General features: G+C 34.7%; 1 protein-coding gene across 1 annotated transcript in view; it reads left to right on the forward strand.

The window, feature by feature from the left end:
* The window catches only part of CDH18 (cadherin 18), a gene marked incomplete at both ends in the record, with an annotated part of 163,391 nt that overhangs the window by 129,238 nt on the left and 15,832 nt on the right, over nt 1–18,321 (forward strand). The window contains 2 exons of the mRNA XM_083874826.1: nt 1,830–1,966; nt 14,814–14,935. Coding sequence (XP_083730952.1) covers nt 1,830–1,966; nt 14,814–14,935 — 259 coding nt within the window. The remainder of the gene's footprint in view (nt 1–1,829; nt 1,967–14,813; nt 14,936–18,321) is intronic.

Raw genomic sequence — 18,321 nt, forward strand, 5'->3', positions numbered from 1 at the left:
GTTTGGTTTGTTTTGGTTTGGTTTGTTTTCCATTCAGTTAGGAATACACTGAATAATGTCCTCTGAAATAAATTTTCCTGACTTAAACTCTTAAAAATTGTTCCATCACCTACATAATCAAGATCTCGTTAGTTCATTTGTTTGAAGCAACTTGAGCTGCCATCTTGCACATCCAAACTGCCATAATTGGGTACTTCTGGTGTATTTTGGAATGAGGTATTCTCAAATGTTGGTAATAATGAACTGCACAATAGGTTCTGAATTACCTTATGGGGAACAGCAAGGACAGTCCTTGCTCCAGAGAAATATAAAATCAGTAGGAACTGAGGTCTGCTGTCTCTCCAACTACTACCACAGTCATACAGCAGGGCTTTCACTCTTCATGATATTGAAAGGAAAGATGGACAACAGGCAAAAAGAAAGATACCCTATCTTAGCTTTGGCTGCTTTGATTTCCAGTGACTGAACTATGATTCTTTAGCTGCTGAAAACTTGAGGCATGGTAGAAAAATCTGGAGTTCCACAAGGCAAGATAGCATACTATAAGGAAGATGTAAATACTTCTTGCAGGTGAGAGAGGTGGGTTCAGTAAGGAAGATCTACCCTAAGTCACCAAATCCTATCTGGCTTTTCCACTGAGTGTCCAATCCTTTGACCAGTTAAGGTGACTCACTCAGATTTATGCTTTCCCTTCTAAGTGCTTTCTTTCTTCTACTTTTTTACATCATCTCTGCCTTTAATATATCATTCAATTAAATGTTTGTTTGTTTGCTTGCTTTTTGCTTACACAGCTGGTATAAATAAGTACATTGTGAGATAAATAAAACTTATTTTTAATTATTTTGCACTTGGCAACTTTTATGTGTGCCGCTCTTTTCATTAGCTAGGAATTACACTTCTGGTGATGTAAAAAAAGAGCAATTGGATGGGACAAATAAATAATTTTTGACTTTTATATGCCTTCCATATATTAAATATATATGGAATTTCACCGAATGAAAGAAGGGATGACAAATTATCAGGGAAAGTAGTTATGGTATATAAAATGATAATTTTCCTTTATTTTTTCTTCTATTTTTTTGAGATAGTTAAGAAGGTTTGGAAAGGTTCTGTAATTGCTTCATTTGTTAAAAGCCATTGTAAATGATTACAGCTTTCTGAAAAAATGTCTTGTCAATCTCTTCTTTTGTGTTCTTTTCCTCAGCTTCCATTACCCACCTCAAGGCTTTTACTTTCCCTGCTAGGCAAAGTGCCCAGAATCCAAGGGAGTAAAGCAGGGAAGTTTAGTTTTGCTTCTAGGGTAGTGTCAATGACTGTTCTGGGAACCAGATGTTTCTGATATTCCGTAATGGTTATGTTCCAAATGGCTTATGTGTCATCTTTTTATCAACCTCATGTCAGAGAGGCATGCTTCAGAGCAGGAACCAAGGCTGATCACATTGGTTTGCAGTGACAGGCAAATAAGCCGAATAATATCTTAGTATCTGCTTTCTTTTCTGCTTTTCCATTTCATGATTTTTAGTCAAAATACATGTGTATCTTACCTTTGACAGGGTTGTATACTGCTGTGCAAAATACCACCTGTTAGCAAATTATATTTTTGTGACTCACAGTGGAAATATTGTTATGTATCAAAAGAAATAAAACATTATGAAAGAAATGAAATATGGTGTTACTTTGGGTTTCTCCAAATTATAGATTTTTTTAGCTTGTTTTTTAAAATGTCTGTGATTTTAAAAGCTTGAAAATAATATTCTTGTATAGCTTTCTGTTACTTTGGATTACATATACTACAATGAATATATATTTATTGTTATATTTCTTCATAGATATTTCATTGATCATAACACAGAAGAAGATAGGTATTTCACCATTGATGCTAGTACTGGGACCATTAAGACTGCCAAGATCTTTGACAGAGAGGAGACACCTTGGTACAACATCACAGTGGCTGCTTCTGAGATAGGTAAATAATTTATTTGGCATATAGTATGAAAAATAAAAATTAGAAAGGAAAATAATCACTCTCAGATTTTAAGAAAGACAACCTTAATATGTTATGTTCCTTTCAATACCAGTGGGTTTTTAGCTAGTCTGGATAAAGGAGAGTTTTCTCTGTGTGCATGAATAACTCCACAGAACAATTAATTGTTAATTAACAATTAACAATGCCACATGCCTATGTGATTCCACCTGTGTAAATTTGCCACATTTCTCTGCATGGGACAGAAGGCTGCCAACTTACCCAGAAACATTTCTAAGCATTCAATGTCCTAAAATCAACATCTTGTCCCATTTATGTTTCACAATTCATATGTCTTAGAAGTTAAGACTATTTAATACTGTCTGGGAAATTAATCTTTCCTTCTTGTATCTACCATCAACTATTTTAGAAAATTGGATGCTGACTTTATGCCCATGTTAATTTTTAGTTCATAGATGCCTAATAGTTTCTGATTATGTCTCTGGCCTTTTAATGGGCAAATTGCCAAGTAAAGATACAATAAATACTTACCTGTGCATTTGAAAGTCCTCTATCTTTGACAAAGTTCTGTTGCCTCAGATTAGCCCTGCAATGATCAAAAACCCTCTGGCTGAGTAGTCTGAGACAAGTATTTCTACTTGAGGAAGGAGAGTTTAAAGAACTTTTCAGTTAACCTTTCTATTGCAGGGTCTCTATTTTTTCCACAGTAAAAGTTTTAATTTAAAAAACAAGGCAAATGAAGAAAGAAAAAGTCCCACCTGACATTGTTGAACCTGGTCTGCTTTCATTTGTTTCATCTCTAGGTTAAAACTTAATCTGTTCTGCCACTACAGCACTAGCACATGCTACAAAATAAACAGTATGAATGTGATACAGGCTGCATGACACCAGTATGGTTTTAGCCCCACAAAGGTGTATCAAGCTCTGAGGGTGGACCAGCAACCTCCCAGAAATGGCTTAACAAGAATTAGTGATATGGCTTGATCAGAGGTGTTTTGAAAAAGCAAAAAGGTTTTAATTAAAGAAGAAAATAACAAACCATACAGAACAAAAGAGTAAAAGCAGTACAAGGTGGAGAGAGGTCCCTTGCACCTGCTAAGACACACCAAAAAAGCCCCGAGAATCTCTGCGTTCTCTCTTAAACACTCATCAATTTAGGAGGGTTTTTTGGCCTGCTGCCCAATAGAAAACAGCTACATTCCTCGAGGAACAATTCAAGTATCCAACTAATGCCTCTGTCCTGGCACTGAGCCAATTACAATGAGAAGAGCTTGGAAATTTCTGGTGGTTCTTCCTTAAAAGTTCCAAGGCTGTAACTTAAACTCTTTTCCTAATATGGAAACACCTACTTGGGTGTGGGGGTGCACTGCAACATGAATGTATTTCATAAAGACAACAAATTGTTTCTTAGTATTGTACCTACCTTCACAACTCAATTGACATTTTGGGCTAAGTACTTTTCTATAGTAAATAACAGGATCTAGAATTTTATTATTAGCTCTTTAGAAAAGTAAACACTAACAATCCTGTGTGCTTGACAGTGTTGTCATATATAAAATGTGCAATTTCAATTCAGCATGAAATAAAATATAATTAAATCCTAATCATAAACAGGTGAATATTGTTAATTAAAAAAAAAAAATTAAAAGCTACATTGAGACACTGAAAAAAGGAGCAGTCATGAGTTCTTTTTTGGAAACCATTGAAATGTAATTATTTTACAGAAAGAAATCTCAATAGCATAAAACTTAAACATAGCTTTCTCCACAATTTTTGTTTCACATAATCAAAAGAGTACTGGTACATTTATCATGCTGGAATAACGTGAAGGAGCAGGATGATGTTTATAACTAAAACAAAATGGATTTTTTTACTTATAAAATAGATACAATAAATATAATATAATACAATAATATACATAACATGACAGTTATAAGAATTATTCCTTTTTTTATTAGGTTTTTGAAATTTTTTAGATACTCTGCTTAGAATTCTCTGTTTCAGGTGCAATTTGTTACAGGAAAAGAGAGATCTGATTTTTTTGTCCCTTGCATTGCCTTTGTTACTGTTAAAGCTGGGGTTGGAAAAATAAGTAAATCTATAGTGTAGGTTATATGGAACACTATGTAGTGTCAGCTGGAAAAACTTTCATAAATTTCATTTATGAAGAAAGGAAGAGACAGTAGTGAAGAAGAGACGGATGGTAGGCAGACTGACAAGCCTAAATGACAGACAGTCTTTCCTTGTGTCTACTTCCTCAACCATTTTCTTATCTACAGTAATTTGGAAATTACAACACTGTTGTTCTCTTCCAAATCCATTGTGAACTTAATAATTGAATTTATGGTGGAGCAAGGAGCATATGTTGTGTATGGCCAAAACTCTTCCTTCAAGTGCTGTCTGTCCCATATTAGTCTTCTGGCTTTTGCTTTCAAGTTCAATCACAAGGTATTGCAGAACTAAGACTGAAGCTGAAACATCATAGTCAAAAGGCTATGACCAAAGTGTTATTTACCTTTGGGGATGGTATTCCTCAAATTTACCTGACATTGTAGAAGGCATTTGCAGTTTCTGACAGCATTTGCTTGGCCAAGAACACAGCAGAACCTGCAAGGCCCATAAAGATTGAATTCCTTCAACAACAAGAGATGCTCTGCAAGTATAAAGTGTTGATTGTAGTTAGTTCCTTGAAGTGGTTTCCTCTCTTGACTTTATGCTACATTTCACTGATAGAATTCAGTTTCTACCCATCATCCCTTTGGTCACTATTTGTAATGGGACATATTTTACATAAATGAAATTTAGAATTGACATTGTATTTCTACCCCCAAATGATATCTTCATGCTTCAGCCTTACTCTTTCTGAACCTTTCATAAGACATTTAGCCGCACTTTTCATCTCTCTATGTGATATATACTGTCTGCATTGGTCAAATGTCCTATCTGAAATCTGAGGAAGTCCTACCACTTTGCTCTGTGGGAGTAATGCTGATGTAATAATCAGCAGGTTTTTTTTCTGTTTGTGCTGTTACTTCTTAAAGCACATCATTATTATAAGAGTGGATGGGAAATCTTTCTTTAACATGCATTGTTCTTAAACAGCAGCATACAGGAAGGAAGAGTGGAATTTTTATGTCCAGAAGCATCTACTTTGATTGTTTCAGTACTGTTTCTTCCTGAAATATCTTTGGGGTATTAGGGAATAAGATGATAAAGGAGTACTATAGTTTGTATTGAAGGACCTAGAGGCTAAATCTGGGGCAAGGGGAAGAAGTAGTAGTACTTTAGTAGTAGTAATACTTTAAAATACAGATTCACATAGAATTATCACCATTTAATTGACTTCGTAGAATTCTTTGAAAAAAAATTAAAATGTCTGTTTGAAAGAGGGAGAACATTCAATTTGCTTAGCTCTAGCAAAGGTTTCTCAAACAAGTCTTTGACAGGAGTAATGAGAATAGGAAACTACAGAGCAAATGCACAATGTTTTATAACAGATGAAAGACTCATTTAGAGGAAAGGAATGCAGTCATAATAATACTGAGAATACAGTCTGTCCCTTTGGAAGTGGAAAAACTTAAGGCTGAACTATTTTAAGGACTAGCATAGAATCTGTCAATTAGAATTCATTATAATGATAACACTCAATGATAGGAAGTGATTCAAATTCCAAAATTACCTCCCTAGCGGGTAAGAATTAAGGAAGATTGAGAGAGATTCATGTGAAAACAAGACACATAGAAGAATGGGCTAGATAAATTAAGGGTGAAGTGGATTGAAAATTGTCAGAATGGCAGGTGCAAAGGGCTGTAACCAGGAGCCCAAATTGCAGCTGGAGTCCAGTCACTAGGAAATATTCCTGCTGGCTTATGCAGGATACAATACTCTCATCCCTTCATTAATGATGTGGTATGTGGAACAGAGTGCTGTCTCAGGCACTCTCACTCTCTTTGCAAATGACACGAATTTGGAGTAATGGCTGATACATCAGACTGTCATGTTGACAACCAAAAGGATCTAAACAGGCTAGAGAAATGGGTGAACAAGAAATGAAGAGATATTTAATAACAGGAAAATTAAATGGTGAATAAAGATTTAATAACAGGAAATGCAAAGCCCAGCACTTGGAGAGGAATAATCCTCTGCACCAGTTCACATGCAGGGGCAACAGGCAGGTGAGCAACTTTTGAAAGAACAGTGTGGTAGAGATCCTGGAGGATGAAAGCTGGACATGAGCCAGTGATGTGCCATTGTGGCAAAGGAGGTCAATGCCATTCTGCACTGAGTGAGAAAACCCGTTATCAGCAGGCTGAGGGAGGTGATCCTTCCCCTCTTTACAGCCCTGGTGAGGCCACACAAATAATGCTCCCAGATCTGGGCTCCTGAGTACAGGAGAGACATGGACATACTGGACTAAGTCCAATGAAGGGGCATGAAATCATTGAGACTGGAGTATCTCTCATATGAGAAGAGGCTGAAAAAGCTGGGATTGGTCAGCCTGGAGATGTGAAGGCTCAGAAGGAGCTTATCAGTGTGTTTCAGTAACTGTTTTAGGGGGAGCCTAAGAGATGACTAAAGATGATCAGCATGAGGAAAGACTTATCTGCGTAGTATCCAGTGAAATGGCAGGAGGCAATGTGCACAAATCAAAGTACAGAAAATTCCATTTAAGCCAAATAATAAAAATGGTTTTACTGTGAGATTGATCAAAAATTGGAACAGATCACATTGAGAAGTTGTGGATTCTCTGTCTTGGAGACATTTGGAACTCAACTGGACGTGGCCCAGAGCAATGTACACTGTAGATCCAGCTTTGAGCAGAGGACTTGGACTTGCAGATCTATGGAGGCACCTTCAAAATCAATGATTCTGTGATTTCTTGACACTGGGAACTGTGTTTTTATTGTGGAGAAGAAAATAAAAGAAGAAAACAGAGCAGACCAGCATCTTGATACATTTTTCAGGTGATGTTAAAGTTAAAATATTATTGGAGCTCAAATCATACTGAACATTTAGATGGATAATAACTGTGCTTCTAATTAGAAATGTGATTTTTAAAAGCAAGATAAGTGCTTATATTTTAAAGATTTTAAAGGTACCATCTACTGGGAAGTTTTCATATATTTCTTTTATGCAGCTGGTTATCATATCAGTGTGTAGAATGGATTTCTGGATTTATTAGATCGTCAACAGTTTGGGAATCGAGTTGTGGCTCTCCTGAGTGTCTCCAAAATGCTCTGCAGTGGCTGCAAATGGAAAATCAGGTCATTTTCCACTATTTGCTTAAAGGACCAACTTGAATACAATAGGTGAAAAAACTTGTGCTTGAAGGACCAATAAAGAGTTCCTAATTTGTTAAGATGTGGAAAGACTGTATAGAACAGGAGAACTGAAATAATGGTGTCTCATGCCAGCTTCTGTCAGCTGAGGAAATAAATCCCATCAAGAGACAGCAAAAAATGACCATGTGAAAGGGTACTGTATATACAGAACTTCAAAATCATAATGGATTAGAAATCAAAATATTGAAGAGACATCAGTATGCAGTTGATTTTATAGAAGAAAAAAAAAGGAAAAAAACCACAAACAAAAACCCCCAAACAAACAGAAATTTTCAAGGCATTAAAAAAATGAGATATTGGGAAAAAACCCCAACAAAACAAATATATTTGTTTGTACATATTCTGTATTTACTTTGCCATGCATATTCCTTATATGAACTTCAGGGGAAGAAATACCAAAGTTTTGAGTTAGAGCAGTACTTCACTGACAAACTATGCAAGTATAGTACCCTGAGCACAGGGTACTATGTGCTAAGGAAAGGATACCAGGAAAAAGCCATTGCAAAAAGTTACTCAAAGAAATAACTTTTAGACATATATTAATAGAATGCCAACAAACCCTGCTCAAAATTTAAGTATGTGAAGACTCAGAATAACTCACAAGAATAAAAGTTTGGAACAGTTATTTTATGAGACTTAGAGTAAAAAACATTAAATTGCCTTTTCTAGTTACAGCATAAGTATTTTTTAATAAGTCTTGGTAAAAATATAACAGAAAGATACAGTTACATAATTAAGAGGAAAACAGGATTCACACAGACAACTAATAATATGTAGCAGTGAAATATAAAACCTCATGAGATGCTGAATAATGAAAGTCCAATAATTACATCAAATAAACAGATAAAGTGTACTGTTATAGTGAGGTGTGGTTATATCTGTTCTTTAGAATCACAGGGATATTGCTCCCATATTACCATCATTAAACAGAAAGTTATGAGAAGAATTTGACAGTTCGTTTTCACGTTTTATGTTTGCAGAAAAGAAATTACTAAGATTTGGGTAGGGTATTAAAATATATTACTTCTGATAGCACTACATGGGGCTGTCATATGGAGAAGGATAACTGAAGCTAGAGGGGGATATAAAGTATACATAGTATTTCTGTTAATGCTATTGAGAGGCAAGCAGATTTATTTTACAAAAAATGAAATCAAAAGACAAAAATACACAATTAATTTCCGCTTATTTTGAAACACATGAAGAAAACATATGCATTGCCTGAAGAAAATAAGTCTTTGGAGGAGTAACTTCCTGGCATATGACACTAAAAGAAAAGAACATGAATTTGTGTCAATTTATTTTCTCATTTTTAATTTTTCCACGCAACCAAGAATAGCTCTAATAGCTTGTGTCAAATAATTAGTTTTTAGAAAATGTTTCTTTTGCAATATCTTTAAGAATCTAAATTAGTGCAAAATGCTGTTGCAGTTTTATAAACTCCTAACCATTTCCATCTGGTGGACAGCAGGATGATTTTTTTAATACCAGTGAGTTTGCTGCTAAATTTGTGCCTCAGTTTTTCTTTGAAATTATTCTTTATCTTACAATAACTATAAAATGTCCTCATAGTGATTTTTGGTCTCTGAGTTTTGTTGTTTTTTTTTTTGTTTTGTTTTTTTTTTTTGTTTTTTTTTGTTTTTTTTGTTTTGTTTTGTTTTGTTTTGTTTTGTTTTTTTTTTTTGTTTTTTTTTCCCAAAACTAATAATTTTGTAGAAATAGAGAATAGATTTAAACAATGAAATTCACTACTTTTTAAATTTTAATATCCTTAGAGGGAAATACTGTCTTTTGTATTGTTTTCTATATTTACGATTATCTCTATAGATACATTACAGAAGCAGAAATAAAGTTGATACCATAAGCCCTGCCTTCACCAAGGAAAAAAAAAATCATAATAATTCTTTATCTTTGGCCTCACTTGCAATCTGCCTGCTAGCTTAGTTTCAAAAAAAACTGTTTACTTATTTTTTCCAAGAAACACACTCTGCCACAAAAGTCTTTCCCTAAATCTGACAGAGATTAAAGAAGATTGTAAAAACAAAACTACAAGGTCTGAGTTTTGAGACTGTATTGGTCATGGTGTAGTGACAAGGACCTGAATATCTGCTGTCTTTTCACTGGTAAGAGCAGGACACAGTACTTGTACCCTGTCCAAACTTACCAAGGACACACAGTTTACTTTCAGGCTTGGCAAGCTGCCTACTAATGCATCACAGAAATATGAATTTATAGCATCATATAATCATTAAGGTTGGGAAAGACTTTTAGGATCATTGAATCCAACCATTTAGCCAGGAGAAAAGGAGGCTCAGGGAAGATGTTATTGCTCTCTACCACCGCCTGAGAGGAGGTTGCAGCAAGGTGGGGGTTGGCCTCTTCTACCAAGTAATAAGTGAAAGGACGAGAGGAAATGGTTTAAAGTTGTACCAGGGGAGATTTCAAGTTGATATTAGGAAAAATTTCTTTATTGGCAGAGTGGTCAGGCATTGGAACAAGCTGCCCAGAGAAGTGGTGGAATAACAATTCCTGGGAGTGTTCAAAATTCACATGGATGTAGTAGCATCTGCTGTTATTTTAAATGTGCTTATCAATGTAATACAGAAAACCTACAAAAAAACTATTTTAAAAATCCAGCAGTTGTTGAGAGGCAGTTAGCTTTCCACCCTGTTCAAGAAATGATGCTTCTAATTCCAATTTCAATGCTTATCTCTCTTTATACTGGTTTAGTCATTGGCTTCTAGGCATGCTGGATTTTCTTCTCTTGTTTCTTTGGGAAAAGCTATGATGAAGATATTCCTACATTATCATCTGAAAATGGGGTAGGATATAGCTCTTCTTAGCTATCAAGGTGGGGCCCCAGAGAAGGGATAAAATTTGGAATCATATGGCATTTATTTCCTCATTTGAAGCTTTGTGACAGAAATCTCAAAATGGGCATTTCCAGACACAGAAACTAGTATGTTTTGTGGTGCCCTGTTCTGATTATGCAGTCAACACCAACATCATCTGTGGGAATTTGGTTTGCTTTAAGGCAAGAGAGGGTTTCCAGCTTGAAATCCCTAAATGTTTTCAGTCTGCTGCAGTGCTATGGTTATAACTATTGCTTCTGTAGTTGTTGCTGCTATCACTATTACTGTGATACAAAAAAAGCGAGCAATGCCTTCAGCTTTGTGTTCATCAGTAAAAAGTTAAATTTTGCTACAAGAAAAAAATAAAAACATTTGCTGTCCATCTTCAGGTAAAATTATTTAGAAGTACTCACTTCCTTAATAAAAGAAGACTGGAACATTACACTTATTCGTAGAGTCTGCATAATCTTCTCCTTGCCAGAAAATATAGTTTATCACGTTTTTACCACCCTGAATTAAACCCAGTATTTTATTAATAGTGTCACTCAGTTGCATGTTGGACATTCTTTCATCACTTTAGCTTTGTTTTGGTAGTGTATTTTATCCTTCCTGGATCTATGTTTATTCTTCTAATGTGTTAAAACAAATCTTTATTTGAGAAACGTGATGAGTCCTTTTTACTTTTCTTTAAAAAGTAATGGTATAGAGAGCTAGCTGAATTTCCTAAGTATTGGTTTGCATTGTAAGGTCTTGCAAAGATGCCAAAATGGGCTTATATAGTAAAGTTAAGTTAGCTAACTTAAAAAAAAAAAAAAAAAAAAAAAAAAAAAAAAAAACACTACACCACCAAGGAAAAAGGAAATAAACAAACCCACAAAAGATTGTTGATGTCAGCACTTCTATTCTGAAAGTCATTCAGGTAGATTTTTTTCATTAACTCTATGGCAATTTTGTTAGTGTGAAAAGAAAGTCTCAGACATTCAGGCAGCAATAACAGTATTAAAATTCTTTCGTCTTAAATAGAAGTTTTAAATTTTGCCCACAGAAAGTAACAGAAGATTCAAGGCTTCACATTGGCTGTAAATTGGGACTTCTGTATATTCAGAGTGGACTTGCCAATGGAAGATCTGATAATGAAATTGATTTACTTTATAGATGTGCAATAATCTGGAAGAAAAGCTATTTATTCTGAGAAAAGTCTGAAGCATAAGAAAGTAAGTCCCTAGCATAGGTGAATCAGAGCAATATTTCTGCTTCAGTTACCTCTTAAAACAGGGAGCATTCACTTCGAAAAATACATTCTTGAGGCATAATGCTAATAGGACACAGAATATTCTGTAATGCACAGGCCTGAAATGTATGTCAGCATCAATTATCTTAAAACTGGAAATCTGCCAAACTGCTGCAAGAAATTTGTCTAATTAAGAAAAATGTGCTATCAAATGTGCCAGTTATTAGATTGGTTTAGAGATTGCAGGTGAATTTTATTCTTGAAAAAGATTGGAGTGTATGTTGATTATCAAAATCAAAACTGAAAAAAAAGAAAAAAAATTTGTATTTCCTTCAATTCCTTCTCATTCTCTTCCCCCATTATAAACTGTTCTGTTGCCTTGCATGCAAATTTATGTTGTATGCACACTGCTCAAGACTGTTTTGGTAAGCGGTGTTAATACTGTACCATTAGCATTTTGTAGTGAGTGCCTGCCAGTATGGAAATTTTCCTGCAAATGTCAGTGATCCCATGAGGTACCGGCTTCCAGAGAATTACTAATATTACCTCGTGCATAAAGAGCTCTTCCAAACTGATGAGGTATTTATGCATTCTTTGTACTGCACAACACCTGCAAAAGAAATAAAAGTAAACTTTCTGAATCTCCATAAAATTTCTCTGTAAAACTACTGCAAATCTAACAGACTGGGTGAGATTACTCCGGGCAGTCGTGACAGGCATACAAGAGGACACATTCAAGGTGGGGCAAAGAGGTCTGCAGCACTGTACTGAAACAAAAGTATTTAACTCATTTGGTCATGCTACGCCTACAGAGCAGTACTTTATCTGTGGTACCCACTGCTCTGTGCTTTCTCTGGTTTTTTGCTCCCTTCCTATTAGATGCATAATGACCCCTTATACTTTTGAAGATGGCCCTGCTTTGAACTGGAAACTGCACCAGTGACCTCCAGAAGTCCCTTTCAAATAAGATTTTTCAGTGATCCTATGATTATCTGATAATCACAACTTCTGTTGCCTTCTTGCTAAAACTCTTCCACATTTTCTGTGGTATTAAGATGTTCAAATTCTTTCTTATAGTTTATGAATCTCCTCAAAAACTAATTTATTAATCTCTAACCCCTTACAGTAATCCCTGCTTTCTAACTCCTTATTATGCCTTATGTACTCCCTCTTTATGTGCATTGTCCTTCCTTTCATTTATACCACTTTCTGGTTCACATACCTCACAAGCTATGTTCAAGAACCTCCCCAACAAAGCCTCAAAACCAAAGTTTCTTTGAGCCATGGATATCATATTCTGTAATTATAATTACAAGGTTTTTTAAAAAAATTTCATTGTCTCATTACACTGAGAGAGGATGTTACCTAAATGAGTTGTAAGTTACAATTAAGTGAGCAGTAAGAAAAGTTAAATCTATACTGGTGGTGCTGTTCTGCACAATCTTTTGATCTACTTCCAGGAAAGGAACAAACATCTTTTTCTACTAATACTCATACTGCAAATGTTCTCCTGGAGAGAAGATTGCTTCCTTCAGAAAAAAAACCAGCAAAGATAAATAAATGGCTCCCTTCTCCCAAATACTTACTGGACAACGAAGTGTTATTTTTCCCTCACTTATATATCCCTAGCATTTTAACTTTCCTCAAAGTTTTGTACTAAAGGTGTTTTTAGATGGCAATAGAAAGCCTCATTCTTGCATAAACACAGTTGAGATATTCCAGTTTAATCTCTTAATTCACCTCTTACAAAGATATTCATAGATTCAGGATAAAGATGAAAAAAACAGTCAAGGAAAGTTTTTGGCAAGATAATGGAATTTTCAAGACTATAAATGTCTTCTGAGCATGTTCTTCTAGCCTCTAATAGTAATTGGGAATAGCATTTCTCTGTTACTTAAGTCTTCTGTTACATTTTATGGGGATGCTTGACTAAGTTTCAAAAGTGAATTAAAATCATCATGTGAACATACATATGTTAGTTAGAATGTGAAAAATCTGAAGGAACTTCTAAGACCTAGATGCTTTTGCTAGTATCCCACATGAAAACAGAAAAGGAGAGATCTTTCCATTTGTCAAATAAACTTCAACATTCTCGAATATTCTTTCGTTGTGAGCCTACATCAGTGGTGGTTTTAAAGCTAAGCATGTGCCTAGTCAGTGCTTCCCAGAATTCTGAACAGAGATCACTAAAGGTGGGACAAATATAAGGCATTTTACAAATTACACTTTTTAGCAGAAACATGGTAGGGATTAATTATTATCAAAATAACCATGGTAAATGAAGTTTCACCATGAATGAAGCATGGACTACTAATGTTTATCTGTTTATCTCTTTTTTTTCTTTTTTTTTTTTTCCTCATAAACACACACAGAGACATGACCTTTTGAAATGTCAATCTATAATATCCCATTCTTCCATTTTATTCCATTTGAAAGATTGTCTTTACTGTCTTCTACTGATAATCTCATTTTGTTGATGAATGTAAAATGAAGTTTCGTCTAACTGATTGATACTTGTACAGACTCCAGCAAGAATGTATCAGATAATTATAAAAAGTTTAAATACATAATTCTTTCGAGAAAATGAAATTACTTAGAATGAGTAATTTCATTTTCGAGAAATGAAATTAGTACTTAGAAGTAAGAACAAGGGTGTTAAAGACTGAAAGGAACTGTGTTGAGTTTTTTTCTGTTTTTCTATTTTGTCATGGAAACTGTATTCTTATTGAAAAGATTTTATTTATTGTTCATTTTGAGGATGTAATCTTTCTGAGGGTGAGCTCTCATGAAAGTACAGATCACAGCTTAAGACATTGGTACTTAAACATTGTTTTCTTTGTGCAAAAAACAGACTCATTTCTGCTAAACATTCTTTTCTTCTGCTAAAGCCACACTCAGTAACTATTGTGTGAAATGCTGTAGTAACTTGTGAGAAACCAGAACTCAAGCTTGGGAAAAGTTTATATAAACCTATGCATTTTATTATTATATTTGCATTTTATTTTCTAAACTCCTTAAGGAACTGTGAAAAAGAAAAATGCTTTAATATTTTTTAATTAGATTTAATTCAATACTGTGATGACAGTTTAACATTCATTACCAATAAATTGATCATTTCTTATCATACAGTGTGACAATATAAGTCCAGCAGCTTCCTCCCACTTCATTTCCAGAGTAGCTTGTATTTAAGACTCATCCCATACTTCTCACTCTTGTTAATTGCTATTTTCTTCAAAACAGTTTATGAAGCACAACAAACCTCTTTTAGTATGTTGTTACCTAAATTTCTGCAGCTGCATCCAGTTTTCATCTAGTTATTGTGTTAATAAACCACTTTTAAATTGAGGTTGACATGCAATATTGAGTATTTCAAAAGGCTTAATACCATCCTATGTGTTTTTCAGACAATCCTGGCCTAGTGAGCCACGTTCCTGTTGGTGTTAGAATCCTTGATGTCAATGACAATCCTCCTGAGCTTGCCAGAGATTATGATGTAGTCGTCTGTGAAAATACAAAGCCTGGTCAGGTAACTCTGGTAGCTATATTTTTTTCCAGGGATACATAACAATTACTTTCTTAATGTCACATAAATCAGAAGTTTTGAAAATATCATAACTCTTTCTGATTTCATTTTAGCATTTTGCATTTGATTGAAATTTTAATTGTATTAGGCAAAAGGGAGAAAATTTTGGCTTTTTTTTTAATATCTCTTTCTTGTTGCTGCAAAAATATACTCAAGCTATCTTCTGTAAAGACAGGTAAAAGTTTAATCCTGTCAGATAAGGGAAAGAATTTGACAAGCCACAATCCTGAACAAAGTGAATGAAGCAGATTTAACATCTCTCATCCGAGTTCCACATAGTAGCAATGTTTCAAATGCTGCTCACTGAAATGGCTGGTGAGCGTGGCTCGCATCCTCACTCTTTGCTTGTTGGTTGCCCTTGTCTATAAAGTGTCATTACACAAAAGATCTTGAATGGGTTTTTCACAACAATGAGCATGGGGAGGGCCAGAACTGTGATTGAATAGCTGAATCATATTCCAGCCACTGCTCCTCTGAATAATGCATGTCATTGCAGCCCAGGGTTTGACAATTTTGCCAAGTTCTTTTGCTTTTCTGCATAAGTTGAGTTTTACCCACAACACTGTTTTTGTTTTACATTATTTTGCAGGTTGTATGTTCAATTATGAGCTCATATCTTTCCTGAGGAAAACATTACTAGCAATAACATTATTTTCATCAAATCCTTAAAAAGAGTGTACACAAATGCACAGTAACATATTTTTGTTTTCAAACCTGAGACTATAAAAATGCCATATGTCATCTGACTGTAGCCTGATCAAAGTTATCTTCCCCAGTAGCCAAAAACTGGCACCTAAAGCACAGTATAAGAACATGGCAAGTGTGTATGATACTTACCACAAAAACTTCCCTGGTATCAGATAATTTGCTCAAACATCTCATATGAACCTAAATTTTCCTACAAAAAACATACATTTTTTGTATCTGCTACCTCATGCACCAAGAAATTTTGTAGTTTAGTTGCATGCTTCAATAAGATCTAATTTTTTTTTAATCTTTCCATACTGTCTTCAATCAATATTTACCAGTTCTTTTGGGAGAGAAAGAGGGAGTGCAGTTGATCTCTATTTACTATCACTGTGACATGCATAAATCGGTAGCACATTGTCCCTTAGCTGTCTTTTGTCCAGATTGAGTCAGTCCTATTTAACGGGAGCAATCGATGATAAAGCCCTTCCAGACTTTTGATCATTCATCTTTTCTTCCTTTAAACTTTCTCCAATTCCTCTCTACTCACCTTGAGATAGAATTAAGATTCAAGGTGCAGGTATGCAGTGGTTTATAATTCTTAAAATAGTTCATACTTCATAGTATATGATAATCTCTGCTTTGATCTTTAGTACTTTCTTAGCAATTTCTAGGAATGACTTTGCTTTTTAACTACTAGTAAGCACAGAATGCCAAAAACTATGCCTGCCATAACACCAATATCATTAAAGGTAATAGCCAGATCAGAGATCATCATCAGGTGTGTGAAGTTAAGACTTTATGTCTATGTATAATTAATTTCATTTATCTTTATATTGCCTGGCTACTGAATATTGAAAGGTCTTTAACATCAGCTGTTCCTCTTTTCTTCTTTGAACAATTCAATATCATAAATATATTTGGTGAGCTGATAATCATACTCTTTATAAGCCATTTATTATTACACTGATCAACAAGTGGTCCAGCATAATCAGGAAATCACTGTGGCTTTCTCTCCTTGTGTAATATACAATTTACAGAAGAGATCCTATTTCCTGTCTTTAGAGCAGTGTGCAAGGATGTCTCCTCTTATCTAATGACTGTATAGTGTTCTTCAGTGCTCTTATTGAGACACTAGAAACTCCAAGTACGTCTCTCTGTGAGCTGAATATCTCTTATTAAATTCTTATTAAAGTAAAAATAATGCTCTGAAAACCTCAAATAAAGGCAAATATAGAAGAATTAGAACTTGTAAAAAACTAATGTGAGGAAAATACCCCTCTTTTAAGCATTAGTTGCAACTGATTTCAACTTCTGATATTTTTAAAATTATATAATTTAACAATAAATGTTAAATTCTTATAACCAATAATAAGGTAAAGTACACAGTGAAGCTTTCTTGGAAATGTACTTTGCTGGGGCTATTGTTGCTGGTAAGTAGCTAATATTTTTGCAGCAAATTTTTAATTCTCTAATAGTAGTTTTACAAATTATAATTTATGGGCAAGATCTTTAAGGGATACCATTTGCTCACTGCTTGGATCAGCCTTGTACTTTTCCCTGAGCTGCTGTTGCACGTGTGAATGACTCCTGACCTCAGCAACACTGCAGTTTAACACCCCAGATTAGTGCTATCATGAGGGACTCTACAAGCTGTAGTTTAATAGCAAAGGCTGGACCAGCTTGATGTTTTATTTTTCAACTAACAGGGCTCCTTTACATATGTGCTATGAACCATTTTTTACTTGCATTTCACAACAAGATTTCAGAAAAATTGTAATACAATTTTAAGCAAAAGCCAAAACAAAATACAAAAGTACATGTCTTTTGCTCATATATTACTGTCTAGTTTAAGGAAAGAAAGAAGTTAGTGGTGTTCAACAAATATTAGGGAGGAGCAAATAAACTGATTGCAGAAAAAGACAAGTGTTCTGTGTGATAAAAAGGGTTCCCAGCTGAATGGTTCATTGAAAAGACAGTATAACCTTGAGTTATCCAACATCCTGTGAGAATGTTTCATAAGATTACACCTAAATTACAAATTCTGTACTGCTGGGGACATCTTCCTGACTTGGATTTCCATGTTGCACTGTCCTGTAAGATTATTTCTTTCTTCAGCACATCTATTTTGAAATTTTTATGTGTGAGATAAACTAACTAGTAGATAGTAATTGAAAGACGTTTTGTGTCTGCTTGTTAATTGTCAGGAGACCCTTCTATGGAGTGAAATCATTTAATTGCAGAACCTGTCGCCTGCTTTTTTTCCTCCACTGCTCTATTTTTTGGGGGAAAAAAAAAAAAAAAAGCCCAACAAACAAACAAAAAAACTTCAGGTGTTTAATACTTAAACCTTAAGTTTAAATGACCAAACCTAAGGCATGTCAAAAAGAAAATGCTTATGAGGTTGAGAAGATAGACTAAGTATATAGACTAGGTATCTGCAATAGATTCCAAGTAAAGCCTGACTGATATTATACATTAAAGTAGATGAAGTAGCCATGATTTGATCTTAGATGGCATTCAGACTTGGAGAATACTGACTTCTCGACATACACTGATTTTGTGAATGACTGTGAAATTTAGCCAATGTAGGAAAATGACATTTTGCCATCTTCCAAAAAGGAAATCAATGTTAGCTGGCA

Source organism: Zosterops lateralis, assembly GCF_965231275.1.
Source record: "Zosterops lateralis genome assembly, chromosome: 1".
Taxonomy (NCBI): domain Eukaryota; kingdom Metazoa; phylum Chordata; class Aves; order Passeriformes; family Zosteropidae; genus Zosterops; species Zosterops lateralis.